Source organism: Hemitrygon akajei, chromosome 15 (assembly GCF_048418815.1).
Source record: "Hemitrygon akajei chromosome 15, sHemAka1.3, whole genome shotgun sequence".
Taxonomy (NCBI): domain Eukaryota; kingdom Metazoa; phylum Chordata; class Chondrichthyes; order Myliobatiformes; family Dasyatidae; genus Hemitrygon; species Hemitrygon akajei.
Genome location: NC_133138.1, coordinates 72,864,375 through 72,890,501, shown reverse-complemented (window position 1 = coordinate 72,890,501; position 26,127 = coordinate 72,864,375). Strand labels below are relative to the sequence as shown.

The 26,127-nt window shown below is 41.6% G+C and overlaps 2 protein-coding genes across 3 annotated transcripts in view; one reads left to right on the top strand and one right to left on the bottom strand.

Moving 5' to 3' along the window:
* Positions 1 to 10,731, bottom strand: part of rab24 (RAB24, member RAS oncogene family) — a 55,937-nt gene extending 45,206 nt beyond the window's left edge. The window contains exon 1 of the mRNA XM_073067753.1: positions 10,571 to 10,731. The gene's annotated coding sequence lies outside the window, so the exon portion shown is untranslated. The remainder of the gene's footprint in view (positions 1 to 10,570) is intronic.
* A 2,250-nt stretch (positions 10,732 to 12,981) lies between these two features.
* LOC140739447 (PRELI domain-containing protein 1, mitochondrial-like) lies at positions 12,982 to 24,014 on the top strand. Of its 2 annotated transcripts, none has more exons than XM_073067750.1 (6): positions 12,982 to 13,092; positions 14,512 to 14,688; positions 16,110 to 16,332; positions 17,530 to 17,643; positions 18,494 to 18,572; positions 22,338 to 24,014. In XM_073067750.1, the coding sequence occupies exons 2-6, from the start codon at positions 14,597 to 14,599 to the stop codon at positions 22,475 to 22,477; spliced, it is 648 nt and encodes a 215-aa protein (XP_072923851.1). In that variant the 5' UTR covers positions 12,982 to 13,092; positions 14,512 to 14,596; the 3' UTR covers positions 22,478 to 24,014. The 2 variants fall into 2 exon arrangements, with proteins under 2 accessions (XP_072923851.1, XP_072923852.1); XM_073067751.1 differs by lacking the exon at positions 12,982 to 13,092 and adding an exon at positions 13,165 to 13,370.
* Positions 24,015 to 26,127: the final 2,113 nt, after the last annotated feature.

Below are 26,127 nucleotides of genomic sequence, written 5' to 3'. Positions count from 1 at the left end.
TTTGAACTTTAGATTCCAGATTGGAAAGTCCCCAAATGCATTAACGTGCTTGACTACAATTGGCAGTTTATCCGACTTTCAGACCAATAGAGACCAAACTACACTAAAGTCCAACCCAATTTTGATTCCCACTCCCTCCCTGGATCTTTCTAAGATCTAGACATTGCTGACTGGATTTATCTTCTTGAATGTCAATTCTTCTGAACAAAGTAACCCCCAGTATTTTTGGGAAGGGAGTTCTAGGGCTTACATCCAGTGATCATCAAAGGATGATAGTATATTGTGTGTCCAAGTCAGGATTGGTGTGGAATTTGGAGGGGTACATGCTCCTGCTGCTCCTCTGTACAGTTGCAGGTTTCAAAGGTACTGTCAGATGAACCCAGATCAGTGATTGCGGGCATTTTACGATGGCCCTAACAACAGCGAGGGCCAAACTGTCCTGGGCCATCAGAGGGGCAAAGCATGTACATGCCCATCAAATCCACAGCCACTTCCAGGACAGCGGTGTTACGTACCCCATAACTGGGTCACTTACCAGCAAAGATAGAGAGGTCCGTTGAAGTCTGATGGTACTATTTTTAAAAGTCTTTATTTATAAAGGGGCACAAAAATAAGGTTAATACAAACATTCAGATAATATACGTCGTCAATACTCAATCTAAAAGCGCGGGTATAGTAATAATCATCAATAAGAAATAGCTCTATCGTTTGTCTAGGGGATAATGTATTGTCCGATGGAAATATAAAAGTCACCTCAGTTTCTGCAGGCTTCAGCCTTTGGGGACCGCTGGGTTTTCACTTGTTGGAGAGAGAGAGATTTTTGAGAAAAGAAACTTGCCCGGGTCTTTTATGAGGCCAATCCGTTGAGTCGGGGGGAGTTGGTTCCCCGTTGTTAGTTCAAAGTCGTTTTCCGTGGTACCAGCCACCGGTCCCCAGGCAAGGGAACCGAACGCACGTGGCTTTCTTCAAATGGCTGCCCGCTACTACGGGATCGCTAGCGTTTCTTCTGGTGCGTCTGAGGGGCCGTCTCTACAGCCCCTCTTTCATCTTGACTCGCAGGGTAGTAGATGTCAATCAGGTTGGGGGTGATGCAATCTCTCTCTCAACCAGCCCACTTTGCCCGAGGGCTTGCACGTAGCATAGTCCCCAATCCACAAATGTGTCTCCAAGAGACAATGGCCAATGTCGCGTTATTTTGCATCGCCGGGGAACGAGGCATTCGGCACGTCTCTCTCCCATTTCCTGGGTCCACTGACCCAACCCACCAGCGCTCTTGCGATTCTCACAAAGGAGGGGGCTGCGGGCATAACAGCGGCGACACACGGCGCATGTGGAAGGGCATTCAGGACACCACCAACTACAAGATAGCATCACCTGCCTGTGCTGGATGCCTCCCTCTCAAACGCGTTGAACAACTTCTACGCTCGTTTCAAGGCAGAAAATGACGTGGTGGTGAGGAAGGCCACTCCTCCTCCCAATGACCAGGTGCTGTGTCTTACCGTGGCCGATGTGAGGAAAACTCTATGCAGGGTCAACCCATGGAAGGCTGCTGGACCAGACAATATTCTTGGCAGAGTGCTCAGATCATTCTGTGCAGACCAGCTGGCAGATGTTCTCACTGACATATTCAACATCTCCCTGGGCAGCGCCATCGTTCCAATGTGCTTCAAGGCCGCCACCATCGTCCCCGTGCCGAAGAATTCTTCAATGCCCTGCCTCAATGACTACCATCCCGTTGCACTCACATCCATCATCATGAAGTGTTTCCAGAGGCTCATCATGAGGCACATAAAGACCCTGCTGCCCCCCTCACTGGACCCCCTGCAGTTCGCGTATTACCCCAACCATTCAACAGACGATGCCATTGCCATCACCCTCACCCACCTGGACAAAAAAGACACAGACGTTTGAATGCTGTTCATAGACTTCAGTTCAGCATTCAACACAATCATTCCTCAGCACCTAATTGGAAGGCTGAAACTGCTGGACCTGAACACCTCCCTCTGCATCTGGATCCTAGACTTCCTGACTGGGAGACCTCAGTCAGTCCGGATCGGAGGCAGCATCTCCAACACCATCACACTGAGCACAGGGCCCCCCCAGGGCTGTGTGCTCAGTCCACTGCTGTTCACACTGCTGACCCACGACTGTGCAGCAATACACAGCTCGAATCACATCAAGTTCGCCGATGACATGACCGTGGTGGGTCTCATCAGCAAGAATGACAAGTCAGCATACAGAGAGGAGGTGCAGCAGCTAACAGACTGGTGCAGAGCCAACAACCTGTTTCTGAATGTAAACAGAAGAGATGGTTGTTGACTTCAGGAGAGCACGGAGCGACCACTCCCCGCTGAACATTGACGGCTCCTCCTTTGAGATCGTTAGGAGCACCAAATTTCTTGGTGTTCACCTGGTGGAGAATCTCACCTGGTCCCTCAACACCAGCTCCATAGCCAAGAAAGCCCAGCAGCGTCTCTACTTTCTGCGAAGGCTGAGAAAAGTCCATCTCCCACTCCCCATCCTCACCACATTCTACAGAGGATGTATCGACAGCATCTTGAGGAGTTGTATCACTGCCTGGTTCGGGAATTGCACCATCTCGGATCGCAAGACCTTGCAGCGGATAGTGAGATCAGCTGAGAAAATCATCCGGGTCTCTCTTCCTGCTATTACAGACATTTATACTACACGCTGCACCTGCAAAGCTAACAGTATTGTGAAGGATCCCACGTAACCCTCATACAAACTCTTCCCCCTCCTGCCATCTGGCAAAAGGTACCAAATCATTCAGGCTCTCACGACCAGACTGTGCAACAGTTTCTTTCCCCAAGCCATCAGACTCATCAATACCCAGAGTCTAGACTGACATCTACATCATTTATTATATTGCAATTTGTCCTCTACTGTGCCTATTGTCTTGTTTATTATTGTACTGCCCTGTACTGTTTTGTGCACTTTATGTAGTCCTGTGCTGGCCTGTAGTCTCGTGCAGTTTTTATGTTGTTTTATGTAGTCTAGTGTAGCCTTGTGCTGTCTCACACAGTCTAGTGTAGTTTAGTGTTGTTTCATGTAGTACCATGGTCCTGGAGGAACGTTGTTTCGTTTTTACTGTGTACTGTACCAGCAGTTTATGGTCGAAATGACAATAAACTTGAATTGACTTGGCTCGATACCTGCAACAGGCTCAGTGCAGTATCTCTTTCTACAAGACTAGCAGTTAGGTCCTGAGGGAACTGGAAGCCAGCTGTTTACCACTGGGAAAGGAAGCAATTGAGGAAGACGCGCACTTTTCCTCCATGGCAGATTACAGGAAGGCCTCTATATCTGAATCAGGTTTATTATCATTGGCATGTGACGTGAAATTTGTGAACTTACCAGCAGCAGTTCAATGCGATACATAATGTAGCAGAGAAAAAAATATTAAATAAACAAGTAAATCAATTACATATATTGAATAGATTAAAAAATGTGCAAAAACAGAAATAATGTATATTAAAAAAGTGAGCTAGTGTCCAAAGATTCAAAGTCCATTTAGGAATCAGATGGCAGAAGGAAAGAAGCTGTTCCTGAATCGCTGAGTGTGTGCCTTCAGGCTTCTGTACCTTCTACATGACAGTAACAGTGAGAAAAGGGCATGCCCTGGGTGCTGGAGGTCTTTAATAATGGACGCCATCTTTCCCAGACACCGCTCCCTGAAGGTGTCCTGGGTACTTTGTAGGCTAGGTACCCAAGATGGAGCTGACTAGATTTACAACCCTCTGCAGCTTCTTTCAATCCTGTGCAGTAGCCCCTCCATACCAGACAGTGATGCAGCCTGTCAGAATGCTCTCCATGGTACAACTATAGAAGTTTTTGAGTATTTGTTGAGAAGACAAATCTTTTCAAACTCCTAATAAAGTATAGCTGCTGCCTTGCCTTCTTTATAACTACATTGATATGTTGGGACCAGGTTAGATCCTCAGAGATGTTGACACCCAGGAACTTGAAGCTGCTCACTCTCTCCACTTCTGATCCCCTCTACGAGGATTGGTATGCGTTCCTTCATCTGACCCTTCCTGAAGTCCACAATCAGCTCTTTTGTCTTACTGATGTTGAAGGCCAGGTTGTTGCTGCAGCACCACTCCACTAGTTGGCATATCTCACTCCTGTATGCCCTCTCGTCACCACCTGAGATTCTACCAACGATGTTTGTATAAATAATGGAGTACGACTTGCCACCTTTCTAGCAGATGTCTCTGAAGTCCCCCAGATTAACGGTGTCTTTCACATTAAGGTGAGGATGCAAGTACACCTGAACTTCATCTCTGCCAGGTTTTGGAACATCAGCAGAAATACCCATCTGTATTCAGACCTTTTGTTTCTCATTTGATATTTGGCCTTTTCAACTTTTTAATTAATTGAGGGCTACAACAAAATCGGACCAAATAGTTGCTTAGATTCAAGGCCTCTAGCCTCATGAACAGAGCACTTCAAACTGCCTCTTCAAACAAACTGTGACTGCCTTATTGTTCTTCAGTAACAAACTCTGTCCTTGCTTCTTAGTGGAGCGGGACCTTGGATATTTGGCCTATTTTTTGACAGAGCTGTTGTGGTCATTAATGAGTTGCTGAATCTCCTGGCACTCCATCCACTTATCTGTTCTTTAGGTTTTTTTTTGTGGGACCTCAGCCTTCAGCTCCCTGTAGAATTACTTCCTTTTCCTTGAGGTGGGTTTGGAGGAGTTTCCAGCTCAGTATTACCTTGCAATATGATTAATCAGCTTCTCATCTTCCTAATTATTCTCATCACACTATACCAGAAGGTTTCTGTTGGAAAATCCAGCAGTCTCTTCAATGGAACTCGCACAAACTCCTTATAGGCAGCAGCAGAAAATTGTAATTGTAGTGTGGATTCAGTTCACCAAGTAACACAACCTTCAGCATGTGACAATGCGGGAATGTTTCCCTAGTAAAATAAGATGGACTCTTGACCTTACAATCTACCTCATTATGACCTTGCAACTTCTTGACTACTTGCACTGCATTTTCTCTATTATTGGTGTTTTTATGCTGTATTCTGTTATTGTTTTACCTTTTACTACCTCAATGCACTGTATGAGTAGCTGGGTTGGTGGTGCAGAGGTCACTCTTTGTGGAAGGACTAAGTTCAAGCAGCTGCTCTCCATTGTTCTGGTGGGAGGATGTTTTTGAAATTCAAAGACTTATGTGATTACAGGCAGCCCCCGAGTTACGAACGTCCGACTTACGGACAACTCGTACTTACGAATGGAGGGAGGAGAATGCTGTCCGCTACTTTAAGTCGGATAATGATGCCGTCTGCCATTTTAAGTCGTTGCCGTTAGCACTGTATTGAGAGTGTAACTGTGTATTTGGCTTAAATATTTCTTAGCAAGATTCACCCTGACCCCCCCCCCACCTTTTCCAGTCAGCACCGTCCCCACTTGTCCCATTTAACCCTTCTGAGTGCAGGTGGACTTCAGGACCCGGAGCAGCACAAGACCCGCTGCCGCTGCTGTATTTTTTTTTAATTAAGTGCGATCGTGAACAATAGCCAGATCAGAAAAGCAATCAAGTCAACTAGTTCCTAAAGAGAACTCCAATAGGCCAATCAGACGGTTCACTGCTGCTCAGCGATAGAACATAAAATCTGCAGTTTTCTGTTCCGTTGATGGAAAACAATCGTGATTGAAAATAAAGTGGAAATAATAAGGCGACTGGAAAGAGAGGAAACGCCATTGGTCATTGGAAAAGCTTTAGGCTACAGTTGGTCAACGATCGGAACAACTTGAAAGGATATAGGTGAAGGATAAAGTGAGAATAATGGAGCACGTGAAAGGCCCTGCCCCGATGAAAGCTACAATTATTACTAAGCAATGCAGTGGTTTAATTATTGAAATATATACATTTCTTAAGTGTTTTATACGCATAGAAAGGTAAAATATATACTATACACTAAGACAAATGTTTGACTAAACAACACTAAATAAGACTGGATGTACCTATTCTGACTTACGTACCAATCTGACTTAAAGATGGGCTCAGGAACGGAACTCGTTCGTAACCCGGGGACTGCCTGTATTGAACTGTAGTTCATATTGCTCTTTTTGATTTTCTGGCTGTCATCTTCCATGTGGGTGATCTGTTCATTTTTTTTGTGCAAGGGAGGGGTTGGGGGTGTGGGATTTGCAAGTTTTGTTTTTTTTTCCCCCTTTTCATGCAGGGAGGTTGATATCTTTTCTTTCAAGGATCCCATGGTTTTTCTGTATTTCATGGCTATCTGGAGAAGATGGATATCACAGTTGTATTGTCCATGCATACCTTGACATGCAAGACAAACTTTTCACTGTTTCACAGTACGGGTAACAATAAGAGCCACTGCTTAGACCAAGCATACAGGTGGCCCCCAGTTTTCCAACGTATGCTTTACGACAGCTTGCTGTTACGAAAGACCTACATTAGTACCTGTTTTTGCTAACCAAAGTGGATTTTCGCTTTTACGAAAGAAAGACGCCCGCTTTATACGTGTGTTTACCCCAAGAAAAACTACCACGATCGTGAAGCCTTGTGCGGGCAGTTGTGTGCTCATGTGGGTACGTGCATAGGCGTGTACGTGCTGATTTTTTTTCTCCAAATCGATTTTGGCTCACTGTCTTCCCGATTTTTGTAAGTGAAACTACATCATACATACAATATTTCTACTTTATATAGGCTGTATATTTATCATATCATTCTTGCTTTTACTATATGTTAGTGTTATTTTAGGTTTTATGTGTTATTCAGTATGACTTGGTAGGTTATTTTTTGGGTCTGGGAACGCTCAAAATTTTTCCCCATATAAACTAATGGTAATTGCTTCTTCGCTTTACGACATTTCGGCTTACAAACTGTTTCATGGAAATGCTCTACCTTCGGATAGCGGGGAAACCTCTATTGCCAATGTTGTTTTGTGCCTGTCCCTCTGATGCAGCAGAATGTTGGTTATAACAACTGTGCTGCAAGTATTTTGTCAGGATTCCTTTGGAGTTAGTCTATTCCTTACATGCCAAATACAGTTTTCCACATTCTTTAAAAAATTACCCAGAATAAATTACTTTCCCTCTGGGATGCCACCTGAGAATTTTTCAAATTCAGAGTAGAAATGCTCCTTGCCCTCATCCAAAGGTGCTGGTATTTGCCCATATACTGATGCATTGCATGTTAGTTGCACATTAGAGAAAGTCAGTAGGTGTTCTTGATTTCTGTAGGTGAACTTCACTGAGACATTAAACTAGACCATGTTTCTCTGCCAGTTTGCTCTTTGAAGGTAAATTTATCAAATATGGTCAGCATCACTGAAATGAACACTGAAGATATTCTTATCTGCAACTCTGCCCTTGATGTCAGGATCCACATGAGCCTATCTGGTTCAGCTTTGTCATTGCTCTGACTGATCATAAGTTGAAAAAACCATCATCTCAACTTTGGGGCAGACAGTATCCCAGCTGAAGTTCTAAAGCTTGGTGAGAAATTTCAATCATAAATTTGCAATCTGTTCACCCACCTGTGGGAAGTTACACTTGGGGGTGTCAAAGGTGCTGTAATTGTAACTAACTTCAAGAAAGACAACTGACTGTAGTAAATACAGAGGAGACTCCATGCCACAAAGGTCTATCTTAACTACCATCTGCAACAGCAAAAAGTGCTCCCCTAATTGTAAACAAGAGAAAATCAGCAGATGCTGGAAATTCCAGCAATACACACAAAATGCTGGAGGAACTCAGCAGGCCAGGCAGCATCAATGGTAAAACGTACCTTCCTGCCAAAGAGTTTCTGCCTAAAACATCAACTGTACTTTTTTGCATAGGTGCTGGCTGGCCTGCTGAGTTCCTCCAGCATTTTGTGTGTGTTGCTCCCCTAACTGTCGTGTGGATTCAGTCCACCTTGTAACAGTCTTCAGTGTGTGACAACTCGGAGAAATGCAGGGACTAGAACCAACCATTATGTTGCCTCCTTTAACAGATTATGGCCATTAACTCTATCAACCTGGCAGGACTAGGGAGCATTCTTCTTAAAATCAGCTGCGCATTGAAATTAGTTTCCTGCGTATCTTGATGCTAAACAACAAGGCCTACACAATGTTATTGAAGACTGCTATCAAAGACTGGATCACTGAGAAAAGCATTGGGCAATCTGTCTCACTGCAATGCCACACCTCCAATAAAATTCCCAAAAGAGTGAAGCTAATTTTCAGAACTAATTAGCAATTGTTCATGTGACAAACACTCCAGAGCGAAGATCACAAAAATCTCGGTGTGTAGACAATGCTTGCCTACATGTGCTTGAATAAAGCACAACACTCAGCATTAACAAAACAAAGGTCCTTTACCTTAGTTAAGCAATACCAACCTCAGACAATAAAACTTTGGAGATAGAAAACATGAACCACCATCGACAAAGGCAGACATTAATGATTAAATTCATGACCTCCTCCATATTGTCAGCATACACAAATCAACTGAGAAAAACGGTACAGTATGCGTGAACACAAACAGCTCGTACGTGAAGTATGCCACTGCCCGCCTAGCATCAGTGATCCCTGCCCTCTCATATTCTTCAGAGACCTGGATCACCTACGGTAGGCCTACAAAAGATGCCACCTTCACTGGAAGCAAAAGCAAAGCAACATCAATGTCCAACATCCATGGCATTGAGGACCTAATTACACTGAATACACTCCAGTATTTTCTGTTATATTTCAGTTTCTCAGTATCTGAATTGGCTCTGATGGATAAACATTATTTGCATGCCAGATACCGGGTTCCCAAAATGGAAACAGAACATAGAACTTAGAAAGTCTGCAGCACATTACAGGCCCTTCGGCCCAAAATGCTGTGCCGACCATTTAACCTCCTTAAAAAGCTGCCTAGAATTTCCTTACTGCATAGCCCTCTTTTTTTAAAGCTCCATAGTGTGGTTATCATTCAAGAGGTTATTAAATGAAGAGAAAAGATCCAAGGTTGTACTCTAAGCTTCCTTGGAAAGTGTAAATACCTCACCGATTCTCTGGCCTGTAATCCTCAAAAGTGGGGGGGGGGGGGGGGGGGGAGATTGGGGACGATTTTAAGAATAGTCTGTGTACTTGGCTTAGAGCAGACCACCTCACAAACCATGCACACAACCACCTCCTGGTCCTTTTGTGGAAAGGTTAGCAGTTCCAGCATTTGCAATTGCAAGTCTTCCTCACCTTCCAAAGCTGTGCTCTTTTCCAGCACTGTTCTGCAATGCAAGGAAACATCCTGGCTTTTTGTTTGCACAGCAATCTGTCTTAAAACATTCTCTCATAACCCCCCCCCCCCCCAACTGAGGAATTCATAAACTTTATCTCAAAGATAGATTAAATCTAGTTAATTCCTTTTTTCCACTTCCCTCTCTGCATTAAATCTAATGTGCCAACACTTATGAATTGGCTTTCTGCTATTGCCGACTATGACGATAGCAACTGAGTAACTAATCACGGTATGCAAACCACTTTAGTGAGGGAAATGTTTAACAAGTCAAATATCACAGGAATTCCAATCTCCCTTATATGCTCATGATAATGGCCAGTTCTCTCCAAGTACTGTTCTCTATCTTATATGCCACCATCCACTCAAAATGTTAACCTACCCCTCTGTCCATACAAACTACAATCTTGCTCTTCTATAATGCTTTATAATCCTCCGTTTATATATGTCTGTAAATCCTTCCAATCAAAATTTTGCCCTGCCTTGGCTGATCCAGCCGAAATAGTTACCCATTTCTTGCCACCTTTAAAATTGACTACTCTGGCACATACCTCCCTTACTCAGCTCTCTACACCCAAATTCATTTAACTTTGCTGGCCTCTAACCCCACGAGAAAAGTTCCATTCACCCGTTCTTGTCAACGTTGACCGGCTGCTCAATTAAGCCTGCCTCACGGCCATTGTTTATAAATCACAGAAAATGAAACAGAAAGGATTTAAAAACCCTTTGCTAATTGCTATCTCCAGCCCGTAAATGCGAACGTTCAGTAAATGGGCTTCCGCTCATTCCAAAATGAAATCACTCCATCACCATTGTCCCATTAGGACCACCAAGACTGGCACTTCCTTCCACTCTTTCCTCAGATTCTTTCCATATTTCACCAGTGTTTCAGTCACCCGCTCATTGAAATAGCATCGACCTTTTTGTTTAACATCACTGTAAAGCATCTGGGTCTAAGCAAATGCGGGTTGTTGATGGGTCCGTCTTCCACGAAAACAATTCGAGCACAAGGAACTCAGTGACAACCCAAACAACATAGAAGGTTTTCCAGCCGAGTGCATTAGGTGCTGCAGAACATCAGGGTTCCCATCCGACCACCATCCACCGATTCCTCACGAGTGTCATGACCAGTAGGCTAGACAGGTCTAGACCATCCTGACCCCTGCAGAAGGCTTTCACTTGATGGTGAAATAATCAGCTCAGCCTCGCAGCTTCCCTGATGTGTGACCGCTCTGCTGCTGTAATCTCGCCTAGAGCGAAGCGGGCCCACCGTCTCCGGACGGAACACCCCGCCGCCGTAACACTCACCTTCACCTGCAGCACGGGCCGGGACGGTGTCGATGTGCCAGAGCGAGTAGCAGAGGCGCAATCCTCGGTTCCCCGCGGAACGAAACACTAACAGAGGCAGGGCCTCGCACACGGCGAGGCGGGGCTAACCGTGACCGGAAGTTGTGCAACTCTCCCGGCAGGAGGACTGGGCCACGGCCGGCGCTATTCCGGGAATAGGCGGGGCTGAGGTTCCAGCGCGCGTCACCCTGACGTACCGAGGGCGACGTCACTAGGGCGGGAGAAGTTGAGTGAGAAATAAACTCTACATGGTGGAGACATTTCAGTAACTTCAGAGGTATTTTTTTTAATCTTCGTTTCGTCACGCGTATGAAGCCTGTACTCCACTCCAAGGTGCCGCAAAATTTTGAAGCAAAACCATACCACGACGTGGACCACGTAATATAGTGACACCTTTATTGTACTACTGTGACACTGTAATTTCCTTTGGGATCAATAAAGTTTCTATCTATCTGTTATGCTGCTCTGGAACATTACCGAGCCGACACTGACCACGGCCACTTGGACTAATCCCGTTTCGATCCCCCCGCATGCTCATCAACTTGCCCTAAGTGACTCGCCTACACGCTCACGGAAAACTATACGGCGGCCAATTAACTTATCCATCTGGTATGTGGGGAGGAAACACATATATTCATTAACTCGACAAATGATCCTTGAGCCGCTCAGTTCCTCCAGCAGTTGGGGTCTTCTCCCCCCCCCCCTTCACATTCCCATGTCGATATTAGCTAATTGAGTGTTAAATCACACTTTATGTTTAACTATTTCAATATGTATCAAATATGCACGCCGTCTCTTGTGATTCGGAATCAGATTTACTATCTCGGGTATGGAATTTGTTGTTATGTGGCAGCAGTGCAGTGCAAGACATAAAATTACTATGCTTTACAAAAGTAAACAGAACAAGAAAAAGTAATATCAAATAGAAAACAACCCAGGTTTGTTGGGCGCTGTTGATTTACTTGTTAAAATCAAGTAAATGTCGCCCCCTTGGAAGAAGCCATCAAGGACAAATGCAGTGAACTGCGTCGTTATCATAGTCACTAAAGGGGAATGGTACACTGATAACAATTTAGTGGTAGAATTTCTTGGGATTATAAGGTCTAAGACCTTTATTATGCAATTTCTATTGTTGCTATTTTGAGATTGCTAATATTGTTTTAATATTTTTAATTTAAAATAGCTGTTTTCCAATTTTCTAGAATGTAGGGAGACTTGGAGTTTCCAATGTATGCATACACCTCCCCAGAAAGACCATTTAGAAAACTAGAGTGCAGGTCACCAGGTTCAGATGATTTTAGTCTTTAGCTCACGTCGTCGTACCGCATGGAAACAGCTCCTTCGGTTCAGCCGGTCCACGTTGACCAAAGCCCGTCTTATTTTACAGTGTTCTTTCATAACTTTCTAAACCTTAGCAACACACACAGAGTGCTGGAGGAATTCAGCAGGTCAAGCAGCATCTATGGAAGTGAATATACGGGCCGAGACCCGAATTCGGGAGTTAAATGGAAGGGGGAGGATGCCGGAATAAAAAGGTGGTGTTGGGCGGGGGGTGTTAGCTAGAAGGTAATGGGTGAACCAAGTGGGTGGGAAAGGTAAAAGGGTTGCAGAGTAGACTTGGGCGGGAGAGGGGAACATTGCAGGAGGGAGAAATCAATATTCATGCCATCAGGTTAGAGTGTACCCACACCGAATATAAGTGTTGCTCCTCCACCCTGAGGGTGGCCTCACCTGGGCTCGAGAAGCCCATGGACCGATACGTGGGAACGGAACCGGATTAAAAATCATAAACGAGAAAATCTGCGGATACTGGATGAACTCAGGAGGCCAGGCAGTATCTATAGAAAAGATTCCCATCATCAGTAGGAATCATCGACTGTGTACTCTTTGCGTAGATGCTGCCTGACCGGAATTAAAATGTTTGGCCTCCGGGAAGTTCCACTTTTGCTAGTTTCGATCCTCTGCAGACTTACGCGTGTTTATGATCTTCTAAGCCTTTCATATCCATGCACCTGTTGAACTGTCTTTTAGTTTATATTTTCCTTTTTCTCTCCAGTGATTTTAATTTTTCTGAGTTCTTTATTTCCTTTTGCCTCTGGGTTGTCAAGGTCTAAATTTATTTTATACTATAGTTGGCTGCAATTTTGCCCAGATCAGCAATTCTCCTCTCCCTCTGGCGAGTGTTTTTATCAATCTTTCCTAATTGAAGGTAGTGAGAAGCTGCAGTTTCACCTAAATTGGCAATTCTCTTCTCCCTCTGGCGAGTGGTTAATCACTCTGCCCTAAAGGAAGGCAACGAGAAGCTACAGACGATCTCTGAGAGACACATTAGAAGTTACCCCAGCCACCATCTCAGGGCGCATGCGCAGTCCCTTGCACGCTTTCTCCCGGAAGTGGAAGGGTTGAGGACAGGGAGGCTGAGGAGAGATGGGGAGGAGTTGTGAGGAGGGGCAGCTTCACCTAGTTAAAGGACCATGAAACAGGTGAGAACCGGCGGATCGGAGTGGTTGCCGACACTCGCAGGCGGACGGGGCGAGTTGTGGGGGGGTGTGGGCATGGCGGGGCCGTGTTCATGGTGACCGCCAGGATGACATTGGATTCTGTCGGCCTCTGCTAGAAATGTCGCTGCGCTGAAGTGCGAAGGGCAGTCTGAAGACAACGCATGTGTTAGCGGCATTTGCAGGTTCATTTAACCACCGTTGAATCAAAGGCAAATGAACCGTTATCTGGCGCCACCATTACCGATAGAATGAATGACCGGGTAATCTGGCCGTTTCAATCTGTGCTTAATTGATTTAAAGCAAATCTTGCTAAGGTTCAGAAGCAGGGACAAATTGAAGTTATGGGATTACGTTACTTGAAGACAATTTGGAGTGAGGATGGGTAGGAAGCTCTCCGAAAGAAGATTTTTACAACCAATGCCTAGCAAAACTCGCGAGAAATTGGGATTTAAATATTTTGAGATTCAAATTAAGTTTTATCAATTGGATTAGTGGCGAAGTGCTGTTATAACTTCATTCTCATGATCAGATGAATCACTGTTACAGACTTCGCACAACTTTAATATCCATCCTATAATATTTCTGCAATTACATTTAATGTGCCGACTGCAAGTTCAGATAGTGGATGTTTAGCTTGTGGATTGTACAATTTCTGGAAAATCGTACAGAAGCTGCTTTTTAAAAAGACATCAATTATATCAGAATTAGAATCAGGTTTAAAATCATCAGCACATGTGAGATTTGTTAACTTGTGGCAGCAGTGGAATATATAGAAAAAATGAATTTCAGTATGTATAGTAAATAGTTAACATTGGTTAAGTAGTGCAAAAAAAAACGAAATTAAGGAATGCAGTGAGAAAGTGTTCATGGGTTCAATGTTAATTTAGAAATCAGATGGCTGGGGGGGGGGGGGGGGAGTGGAGAAGCTGTTCCTGAATCACCAAGTGTGTGCCTTCAGGCTCCTGTACCTCCTTCCTGATGGTAACAGTGATACAAGGGCATGTCCTGGGTGGTGGGGGTCTTTAATGGTGGAAGCTGCTCCTTGAAGATGTCTTGGATGTTGATGCGCATGTGACAGTGATAGATCACGATAAGCAAAACGTGGCCACGTTTTCTGTTTCATTTCTAAAGACCCAGAGAATGCTGTTACAATGCTTTGGGGAGGGTTTTAAGTGTCATGGGGGAGGGGCTGTCCTGCATTTGGGATATAACAACAGAAATTGTGTGCAGAGGTAAATAGTTAGATATCGGGAAGAAAATAGTCATGGGATTGGAACTGATTTTAATGTTTTATTTATAGCACCACAGTTAAACTGATTATTGTACTAAATTTAATTTGACAAATAAGTAGGTTAATCTCATTAGTGTATTAATCTAATGCTTAATTTTACAAACAATTAGGCCACCTTGCATCAAGGAATGATCATCTCTACCCACTTGACCATTGAACCAAGCTCGGTTTTTATTGATTTATCTTCTGGGAACAATGGTGAAGTATTTTCTCTGTCTGAATGACTTGAAGAGTTCATGGGACCAAGTGTTTGCTGCTTTCTGGCAGCGCTATCCCAACCCTTACAGGTGAGTTCACTCTTTGAAAGAAATATACTACAACACTGGAAATCTGAAATAACAACAGGAAATACGGGAAATGTTTAACAAGTGATGTGACATCTGTGGAAAGGGGAACTGTTTTAAAAATATGGAAAAGAGAAAAGTTGGTTTTGAGTTGCAGAGTGGATGAAAAGGACGAAGGGGAATACCTGGCAGAGTGAGGCAAGGGTTGCCTCGGGAGTAAGCTGAGAATCTAACTAGATCACACCCAGATGAAAAATCAGTGAGAACAGATGGAGAGAAGGCAGGCACTGGGAAAGTTGGGTTTACTCCTGTACACTGAATGCAAGGACTCAGCAACGTAGTCACCCAATTGGTTATGTTTTTTTCCTAATGTAGAGGTGACCACATTGTGAACTCCAAATACAGTGCATCATTCATTTTCCAGGTTTGATTGTTCTTTTCAATTATTCAAGTTCAAGTTTATTCTCATTCAACCAATCACGTGTTTACAGCTAAACAAGCCATCTGGAGCCGAGGTGCAAAATACAGTACATATAGTCATACATAGCACATACAGTTACAATCCAGCACATGTTGTCATAAAAAAGTATTAGCACAAGTCCTGAGTAGCATGGCCTGAAAATAGACAGGTTGACGTAAAGTGTGAGATTCATTTTTATGTAAGATTGTATAATGTTATTACGCTATTATAATATAACAAGCAGTTGTATAAATATGTGAAACAGCAATTTAAAAAAAGGTGATCACTGCAGGATTATTACGAGGTAATCAGGACTAGTTTAGGAAACTGTTGACACATGCTTTTCATTCTTTGAACCTAAGGCTTGAATTCAATGTAGTTTTCACTCTGCTGTTGACTTAATTTTTGATGACCTTTGTGCACAACGAACTCAAGAATTCAAAGCCACTTAGCATTTTGGCAAGCCTTTTGGGATGATCTGTCTGAGAAAGGAAAACAAATATCTTGCATCGTTAAGACAATGTTTTTTTCAATTGTCATACTTTCTGTCTGTGCAAAGGAGTGTTAGTATCCATTTGATTCTCTTGTGAAAAATGGATTCCATCCCATAATAGACTTTTTAGATAATAGTGACACGATGTGGATATTCACATAAACATGTCTTGGGCAAAGGGAATTAATTACTTTTGAAGTATTATCTCAATAATTTGGGCAGATGCTGCAACTTTATTTGCACCTTTGACATTCTACAGTTTGAATTTAAATGATTGGCCTGATAACCTTTTCCTATTTTAAGAGAAAGCACTGGTCAATGCTGTATGTCTAAATCAAATTTTTAACTGGTATTATTCTGGCACAAAACCAAGCATATTAACTAATATTCAAAGTTGAAAACATTCTGATGATTGCTAAACTAAAACTGAAGTCTTAAGGTTTTAATGTTTCAATATTCCTTCATTCATAGCAAACATGTACTTACAGAGGATGTCATCCATCGCGAGATAACGCCCAACAGGGTGATTTCCCGAAGACTGCTCACCAAGACGAGCGTAGTCCCTCGGTGGGCAGAGAGATTATTTCCTACTAACGTTGCCCACTCAGCCTTTGTTCTAGAAGATTCAGTAGTGGATTTAAAACATAAAACTTTGACTACATTTACCCGGAATATCAATCATTCAAGGCTTATGGTATGTCATTTATTTTTATATATCTCTATCTATCTATCTATCTCCTCTTATTGGGGGCACTCCTGTTCCTCAGTGGATTGTATGAGAGAGACATTTTGTACATCTCTCGCATTTTGATTCAAGTGGGTGGAAACAGTGAAGTTCCAGTACTGGAGCAAATTCTAGCCCGTTATAACAGACCACCCTGGAGTGCCCAAGCTGAGAACTTGAGAAGTGTTTGCCTTAAGCCCAAATGCCCTGATGTTTTTCGGTGACACATTAGCATGCTTGTACGAGCTTCAGCGGCTAGCATGTCAGAGGGAGAAGTTAGTTAATCTCTTGCTTAACTGGCATATATGATTGTCTATGAAACACTAGATTTGGAATGTGCCCTGTAACAGTACACGAGAGATTATTACTAGTTTAATTTAGTCAGGTAGCACTTAAGTAGCTGGTCAGAGGGTATAGCTATACTGTTACTATGAGTTCAGATGGAGCTAGTTACCAATCTTATTTTTATGCATCCTATAACATTTACTTCATGCAATTCTTCAATCGTATAATGTTCATTAGCTCAATGATGAAGCATCCCAATTCCTCAGATCTGGCAACATAAGGAATCTTCATTATACTTTCCCCACTGCTTCAATGTCCTTTCTAAAATAAGGGCCCTAGACTTGAATGTATTGCTGTGATGCTCTCTAGTGTTGGACCTGCTGATAATTGATCCAGGGTTTCTTTGGAAGATGAGAATGATGCATAAAACCTGATAGTTAAGGCCATTTTATTAAGTGTTACAAGAGCAAAGAATGAACAAAGAGCAGATAGAAAAAGAAGTTGTGGTCTTGTACTCAAACTAGAGATGAAAGCACATTCCATTGATTAGGTGTAACCTGTTCAAATGGTGTGACACCTGCTCCAGTAGAACGGAGAATCTTTCAGAGAATGTAGAGTCATCTATACTATTACTGAAATTCACTGAATACATTATACATAAATTATAAGCAAGCATGGGAAAATTAACCACTGTTGGAAGGATTCTGTTGGATTATTTGGCCATTTTCGATACACCATATGAGACACTTTCATCAGCTCTGTAGAATAGAGTACCACTTGATAGATTTAATGAAGCCCAGTGTTAATAGGAAAGGATCAGTGAAAAATTATGTGTGTTCATATCCTTGTCCATTAATACATCCGTGTTTTGTCTTGAATCAGGTTGTTCAGGAGTGCTGTGTATATGGATTACACCCTGAGAATATGAACTGGACTCAAATTAAACGTGAGGCCTGGATTTCCTCAAATGTGTATGGCTTTTCACTTGCTATTCAGGTCAGTTTTCGTTTTCATTAAGTCACATGCTTTTATAAGTGTAAGATTCTGTAGATGCTGGAAATTCAGGAAGGGTCTTGGCCAAACATCAGCTCTTTATTCCTCTCCAAAGATGCTCCCTGGCCTTCTGAGTTCCTCCAGCATTTTGTGTTTGCCACATGCTTTTAGGCTTTTAAGCACATTACAACTGTAAACAAGCTGTCAAGTGAGTTGTGGTTAATGTACAAGAGTAAGTACGATGCGGTCTGCTGGTTTAGGTCTTCTGTGTAATATAATTACCTATCCTTACCCAATTCCTACTCAATGGTCAGATGAATCTGATCACTTTTGCCCATTTGACCTGTCTTTACTTGTTATGGAGTACTTGATGTTGCTATAAAGTACCAAAAGTTCAAAGTAAGTTTTATTATCAGAGTACATATATATCACCATATACTACCCTGAGATTCATTTTCCTGTGGGCATACTCGGCTAATCTATAGAATAGTAACTACAGCAGGATCAGTAAAAGATCAACTAGAATGCAGAAGACGACAAACTCTGCAAGTGCAAATATAAATAAATAGCAATAAGAAACGACAGCATGGGATAAGGAGGGATTATTGGTTGTAGGAACATTTCAATGATGGGGCAAGTGAGTGTAGTTATTTCCTTCTATTCAAGAATCTGATGGTTGAGGGGCAGTAGTCCTGAGGCTCTTGTACCTTCTGCCTGATTGTAGCAGTGAGAAGAGAGCTCCAGTACTAAGATGTTTGCTTTGAGTACAAAGCATCCACCAAGTGATCGTATGTTTACTGTTGAGTTGTCTTATCCTACACGAGTATAATTGTACTACTTTTGCCTTTTTCAGGAATGTGGCGTTGCCAGCTTTAAGAATAGCATAACTAAAACCATGAAAGGTTTTGAATATGTTCTGGCTAGAATACACGGTATGTATATAAATCAGATGTATCCATCACTTCTTGGCATCATCAACACTGCGGCAACAACGTAGCTCTGATCTCCAATCATTTAGTCATGCCAAGCGAATGGGACGGATCAAGCTAGCTAGGAAGCAGGAGCTGGGCAAGTAGATAAAATTGAATCAGGAATGGAAATGTACATGACATCCAGTTGGACTGAGTTTATTCATGTTAGGAAATAATCCTGTTTCAACGTTCAAAAGAATACTTAACCAGAACTGATACTGGCTTATAAGGACATACGGAATAAGAACAAGTGGACCAGTTGGCCCCTCAAGCATTTAGCAAGGTTATAGCCGATCTACATTGCAGCATTTTTGTATCCCCACATCACTTGATTCCACCAATTTTTATATTTGTTCTATATTTATATATTTTTCAATCTTTTGCTCATTAACCTGTATGCAATTTTATCCCAACTGTAAAAATCCCAGAATGTCACATCCATTGGTTCCTCCTTTCTCTCTGTCGAAGAAAGTGGGAGCAGGTCTAGGCCACCTGCCCCCTTAAACTTGCTTAACATTCAGTATGGCTGATCTACCCCAGCCCTCAACCCCTCCTTGGTGCCAGATCCCAAAGCTGTCAATTCCCAATTTTTCAAAAATATATAAAACTGATGTGTTGGCCTTCACAGTTGTCTGAAGTAGTGAATTCCACAGACTACATGTAATTTGGTTTTAAATGGCCCACCCTTCATTTGAGACTTTCCTATTCATGAAAATGTTTCAGCATCTATCCTGAGATTCCCTGCTTGGATCTAGGTTATGCTAATAAATGCTTTATTTGGCTTACTAAGTCAACTGAGGTACAAGACAAATGAAAATAGCTTCTGTAATGAATAAATCCTAAGGCCCTCTCTTCTTGGCTAGTTGAAATTTCAACATTTTTGTTCAATTGTGCATGGTAGATTTATTTTGGCAATAGGAAAAATAATTTAAAGCAATCTGAGAAGGTTGTTCTTTTATGGCATTATTTTGTAAATGGAGGGATGCATGTTTTTGTTGGGACGCGCTTTGTTTCCTTAATATTGTTGTTAAGTCAGGTTATGATTAGTTCAAACAGATAACCTAATTGACCTCAATCATCTTGGTGTTGAAGTTATTGTATGTTAAGAGATCATTTGTGAGATCAAATTCCACATCATGATAGCTGTGACCAACTGAGTTCCAACAAATACAAAAACGTGAAAACAATCATTTCTTTTCTCTTTAAACAGTTTCATTGAGCCATTAAATATGGATATTTCTTAATATCTCTGTGGGAAATTTAGTTCAGTTACAGCTACATTTTTATTCACGTTATTTGGATCTTAAAGCAATTCTCATTTGATTTGTATATATACTCAGTCTGTCCAATAAAACTTTTAATAGCATAACCCATTTGTAGCAATGCTCTCCACCCCCCCCCCACATACAAACTGGATATGTTTTTGTATTCAGCCGTAAGTGCACTCCATTTGTATTGATGGTTAACTAAAAACAATGCCCAGTAAACAGAGGCCAAGTACAAATATTTAAAGTTTGTTTCATAGCAAATGAAGATACCAAAGCAAAATTAATGATTATATTTGCATAGTTTAATCAGTACAATTCATTTTTGCCTAAGAATAAAAATAACAATGTTAATGTTGTGCTTTCCTGAATTAGTCAATCATCTTGTTTGACAAACAAAATAATTCTTAATTATTCCTTATATTCTGACTGACAAAATCTGACTGATTTCTCATCTGTTTGTGCTCAAATTTACGTTGAAATGCGTGCCAGAGATGAATATTTGTGCCAATTCTATACAAGCATAAACTGCAGATTATCAATTGCAGTATGATGCGGCTGCATAATGAGGACAGTTTTAATTGGGAAGTAACATTAGTGCTAGGCCATGACCATTACCAACAAGAAACAGTCAATGCTTACCCTCAACATTCATTACCATGATCTCTAGCCTCTGTCTTGGTCAAATTCTGGGTGTCCAGTGACACACACAAACCTTTCCACCCATTCCATAAGTTAGATATGTGATTAAATGTTCTCCACTTGTTTGAATGAGTACAGTTCTAACAGCACCTTAAAGAGCTCAACGCTGTCTAAGACAAAAGTCTGCTTGATTGCCCATTCATGACCAGCACTAAGTGTCTACAATGTACATCATCTACAAAGTTCACTATAGTTATTCACCTAACTTCTTCATCAGTACCTTCCAACCCTGCAGCTTCTGTCCCCAAGAGGGAAAGAAGGTACATAGGGCCACCTAGCCCTGCATATTTCCTTCCAGGAAGTGTACCATCCTGACTTGGAAATATATTCCTATTCCTTCATACTTACCAGGTCCAACCTCTGAAACAACGGTATAGGGGGCAGTACCTTTGAGGATTACCACCACTGTCACTGTTTAAAGGTATTAGGAATAGGTAATAAATCCTACCCTTGCCATCAGTACCCAGACAGAGAGAAATAGCTTAATTTTTGTTGTGGGAAAATGTCACTTCTGAAATGTGATGCTAATTAATGAAGTGTTGCTTAAATAACCCACATGTCAGACTTGGTTGTAGCTCCACTCGTGTTTTGCATTTTGTTTCCATGAAAGTAATTCTTGCTCCAGGCTACCTGCAACCAATGGCTCTGAAGCAGAAAACAGAATCAAAAGTCTGAGAGATACTTGCTAACTGTTTTATACCACTTTTGATTCTGATGATTTGGCTTAACCATGGTTACTCAATATTTTCTGCTTCAAGGAGTGTGGCCCTAGTTTGTTCTTATGATTGCTAAATATAAGAATTCTTAAGGATTGAAAGATGTGGATGCTTTTAATTATAACTTGGATTTTTTTTTAATATAAAGAACCCCTGCTTCTGCAACAGTCTGGGCAGTGAACTTGATTTGTAAAATAATTTAGTAAATTAAAATTCCAATAATGTGTAGGACTTTGGTGCTAGACTGAGATTTTCAAGATACTGAAAATTAATAGCCCAACCACAAGTTCTCTCTAAATCGGGGTTCTCAATTTGGGGTCCAAGGACCCCCTTGCTTAATGGTATTGGCCCAGAAGACAGCGGACCAGAATTAGGCCATTCAGCCCATCAAGTCTGCTCTGCCATTCTATCATGGCTGATCCTGGATCCCACACAACACCTGCCTCCTCCCCATATCCTGTAATGTCCTGACTGATCGGGAAACAAACAGCTTTCACCTTAAATGTAGGCATGGACTTGGCTTCCACCATAGTCTGTGACAGAGCATTCCACAGATTTACTACTAGTTAAAGAAATTCCTCCTTACCTCAGTTCTAAAGGGTTGCCCCTCAATTTTGAGGCTGTGCCCTCTAGTTCTGGATACTCCCATCATAGGAAACATCCTTTCCTCATCCACCCTATCTAGTCTTTTCAACATTCGGTAGGTTTCAATGAGATCTCCTTTCCCCCCCCCCCCCCCCCCCATTCTTCTAAATTCCAGTGAGTACAGGCCCAAAGCTGCCAAACCAAACCCCTTCATTCCCAGAATCATCCTTGTGAACCTCTGCTGAACTCTCTCCAATGACAGCATGGGAATTTAAGTCCTGGTGGGCTGAAATAAAATGCCTGGTGGTCAAAATGCTAGATGATTGTGATTTCTGAATTGTCAGATAACGAATTATCCGAGTTTTACTGTATACAAGGTCTGATCAGAATGGACCCCCAGTAGTTAGCTTGGGTATTTCCAGAACCAGGCTGAGTGTTTTATTTGTTTTCTTCTTCAGGTGAAATACCAATGAAGACATTGAGGGAGACTGCTAAAGAAGCAACTGAGAAAGCTAAGGAAACAGCCTTGGCAGCCTCAGAGAAGGCAAAGGATCTAGCCAGCAAAGCAGGACCACAGAAAAAGAAACAATATGTATAAGACGCTCACCCTTCATTGTATATGAAAAGGCAAAACTCAATTAGTATAGTCCAGTATGCAGAGCAGTCACCTGACCAACAATTAAATGCAACTTCACTTGGAATTTTTGCAGAAATTTAATCAATCAGTCCAACTGGCTTAGTGGAATGGATCCCAGGAGAGCTGTTGACACTACTGAGATAAAATACTTAGCACTAATGAAATCATTTTAAAATGGTCTTCAATTTGGAAGCACTGATACAAGATATTTTGAAGTATTTTAAATTAAAATGGTTTCTCCAGTCCCTGGGCAAGTTTGTCAAACTTTTTTTATTTGTAGTCTTTTAAAAATTGTTGGGGTTTGTGGGGGTAGAAGGAAGAATGAGAGAAACACACACAAAATACTGGAGGAACTTAGCAGGCCAGGCAGCACCTATAGAAAATAAACTTTTTTCCACAGATGCTGCCTGACCTGCTGAGTTCCTCCAGCATTTTGTGTGTGTTGCTTTGGATCTCCAGCAACTGCAGATTTTCTCATGAGAATGAGAGAAATTTTGCTTTGAGGGAAAAAGGTGGTCGCTGGTTGGTGCAGTACAGCGAAAAATATTGTAATGCAAGGCAATTAAACTCAGTCCATGTACTGAAATTGTGTTTCCATTTGCTGAATCTTTACAAAAAAAAAACTGGATTATATCCAGTTAACTGTAACTGAATTTATAATAGGTTAGGGACTCAGGAATGAAACTGATCAAATCTGCCTCTACTGAGAAATTAGCTAATCTGTTGCCCATAGTAACAGAAGATTTCTATCTGTATTTCAACATCTCACCAACAACACTTTCCCTAGGTTATTGTAATTACCTTCGGGACATTTGTTTGTGTTGATTATTTGCTGGTGCAAGTATCCATAATACTCATATCAAATAAAACATCAGAATAAGCTGGAGGTTCTCTCAGCCTGTGTTGGGACCAGTAACATTTCCATTTTATTCCAACTTTTTAATATTCCTCTTTGTCTGCAGATGAGTGTTTCTTTCTTTGCACTAGAAGATGGGCAGTTTGATCTTAAAATCTCAGTCTGTGTGTTAGCACTGTATTAAGTACATCCTTTGAAGTAAGAGACAGATCTTCAAAATTCAAGTAAAGACACAGCAGGTATTTGTGCACAACAACTGATACTTATTATAAATCCAAAATAATTATTGTCTGATTTGTTTGTGGTTGTAATAATGTTATTACTGTATGTTCTGCACTAGTGGGAGGTGGGAAGTTATTTGCTAATTTCTTCAGGCCAGTTTTCATTTTGGACAATCTGAAATAATTCAATATTTGTGTACTGGAGATCTCATCCCAAAATTGTTTACTGTTTTTATATTGTTAGGCAGCAATGTGATCAAATGCTATGTTTTTTTAAAAATGCATAAATACTGTACTGTCAACCACATTTGCCAGATGTGGTTGGGGAAATGTGTGGAAAAAATGTAGATATGTTTACATTCTTAAATAGGTACTGTTGATAGAAAAATCTGCAATAAAGATAATCCGTTCAGAACGATTACACTGGCTTTAGGTTCATTGCTGCTTTTGATTAACTAGCATCTCAGCTTTCACAGCAATGACTGCTTTTTTATCCCCTAGATTTTCATTTGGTTTGAGTAAGTCCTAGAGATTGTTTTTCCACAGCATCTAATTAGGAAAACAGGAATGTTGACATTTATTACACGCAGGATTGTCTTGCTGGGCCAAATAGTATCATAGGCTCCTTCTCTTAATGCATTTGGATCCCTGTTCTGAAATGGCTGATGCTCCAACAGAGCTAGAAGATGCAGTGCTCTGTTGGGAATGTCTTTGCCTCTTGTGTTTAGGAGGTATAACTTGATATTTGAATGCCAGCCAGAGTCCCAGGAAATCCTGGGCCTTTTCAATAGCAGAAGTCTTTGCAGGTCAAGGAAGCAATGGTTTGTCATTGTATCTGAATATATACTCAACATCCTCCACTTGTCTAACAATTGTCTACCTATTAACAAGCGTGAACTTCTCTGGACTCATGGAATGTTGTTCTATTAGAATAGGTTCTCTGAAGTGTTAATTAAATCATCCATGAACCAGTAGCCTCTACTTTCCCCTATCTGCCAGCATTTACTTTTTCTCGTTGATTGCATAAAGTTGAGGTAGAGGTACTTTTTATTCTCCAAACATCCAATAAGATATAATTAAGTTGTAAACATAATTTAAGAAAATGCCTAAAGTGTGCAGTTATGATTCTATCTAATCATTGTATTTATGTAGGAAAAAATGTTCAATTATTTCCACTTTTTCTGAGATTGTAAACTCGGGCACCAGGTTTCTCAGGCTGATCCAAACAAAATCATGGCACCAGTTTGAAGAGCGAGGGACTACCAGATGTTTTGGCCAAAATTTATTCTTCATATTTACCTCAAAGCAATATAGCAGTTGATTACGTTACAACTGTTTTACCGTTTGTGGGACTAAGTGGATTAGCTGTTATATCTCCCATATCAAAATTGAGAGTATTTACCAGAGGAGGTGTGAAGCCTCCATCATTGTCCTATTGTTCAGCCCATTTCTTTTTTTCCTCTCCCCAACACATTTGATCTCCAGCATCTCATTCAGCTGGAGTGCAAGCCAGGATGGGACTCACCATTCAGAGTAGGGTCAAACACAGGGCCTTGAGCTCAAACTCAAAAGACTAAGACCTAGGAGCATAATTATGACATTCAGCCCAGCATGATTCCATCACAGCTGATTTATTATTCCTCTCAACCCCATTCTCCTGCCTTCTCCCCACAGCCTTTGATGCCCTGATTAATCAAGAATCTATCAACCTCTGCCTTAAATATACTCAAAGACTTGGCCTGCATAGCTGTCTATAGCAAAGAATTTCACAAATTCACCACCATCTGGCTTAAGAAATTTTTACTCTTCTCTGTTCTAAATGGATATTCCTTAACTCAAAGGCTGTGCCCTCTGGTCCTTGACTCCCCAACTATGGGAAACATCCTCTCCACATCTACTATCCAGACCATTCAATATTTGACAGGTATCAATGAGATCCCCACTCCAGGGAGTACAGGCCTAGGGCTATCAAATGCTCATGTTAACCTTTTCATTCCTGGCATCATTCACATGAACCTCCTCCGGACTCTCTCCAGTGCCAGCATATCCTTAGAGTATTGAGAGCAGTTTTGGGCCTCTTATCTAAGTGCAGTCTGACCAATGCCTTAAAGTCTCAGCATTACATATTTGCTTTTCTATTCTAATCCTCTCAAAATGAATGCTAACATTGCATTTGCCTTCCTTACCACCAACTCAACCTGTAAGTTAACCTTTAGGGAAATCTGCACTAGGACTCCCAAATACCTCTGCCCCATTGATATTTGAATTTTCTCTCCATTTACAAACTAGTTAATGCCTTTATTCCTTCTGCCAAAATGTATGACTATGCACTTCCATACATTATATTCCATCTGTCGCTTCTTTACCCATTCCTCTAATCTGACCCTACTTCCTTAAAATGACATGCCCTTACACCAAACTTTGTATCATTGGCAAACTTGGCCACAAAGCCTTCAATTTCTTCATTCAAATTATCGGCATACAAAATGAAGAGATATGGTCCCTACATCAACTCCCCTAGCACACCACTGGTC

Excerpts from the sequence above, each read along its gene's own strand:
- LOC140739447 (XM_073067750.1), top strand. The coding sequence starts at position 14,597 with ATGGTGAAGTATTTTCTCTGTCTGAATGACTTGAAGAGTTCATGGGAC. Across the intron at positions 17,644-18,493 it reads GCTTTTCACTTGCTATTCAG|GAATGTGGCGTTGCCAGCTT; the intron begins GTCAGTTTTCGT and ends TGCCTTTTTCAG. Across the intron at positions 18,573-22,337 it reads TGTTCTGGCTAGAATACACG|GTGAAATACCAATGAAGACA; the intron begins GTATGTATATAA and ends TTTCTTCTTCAG.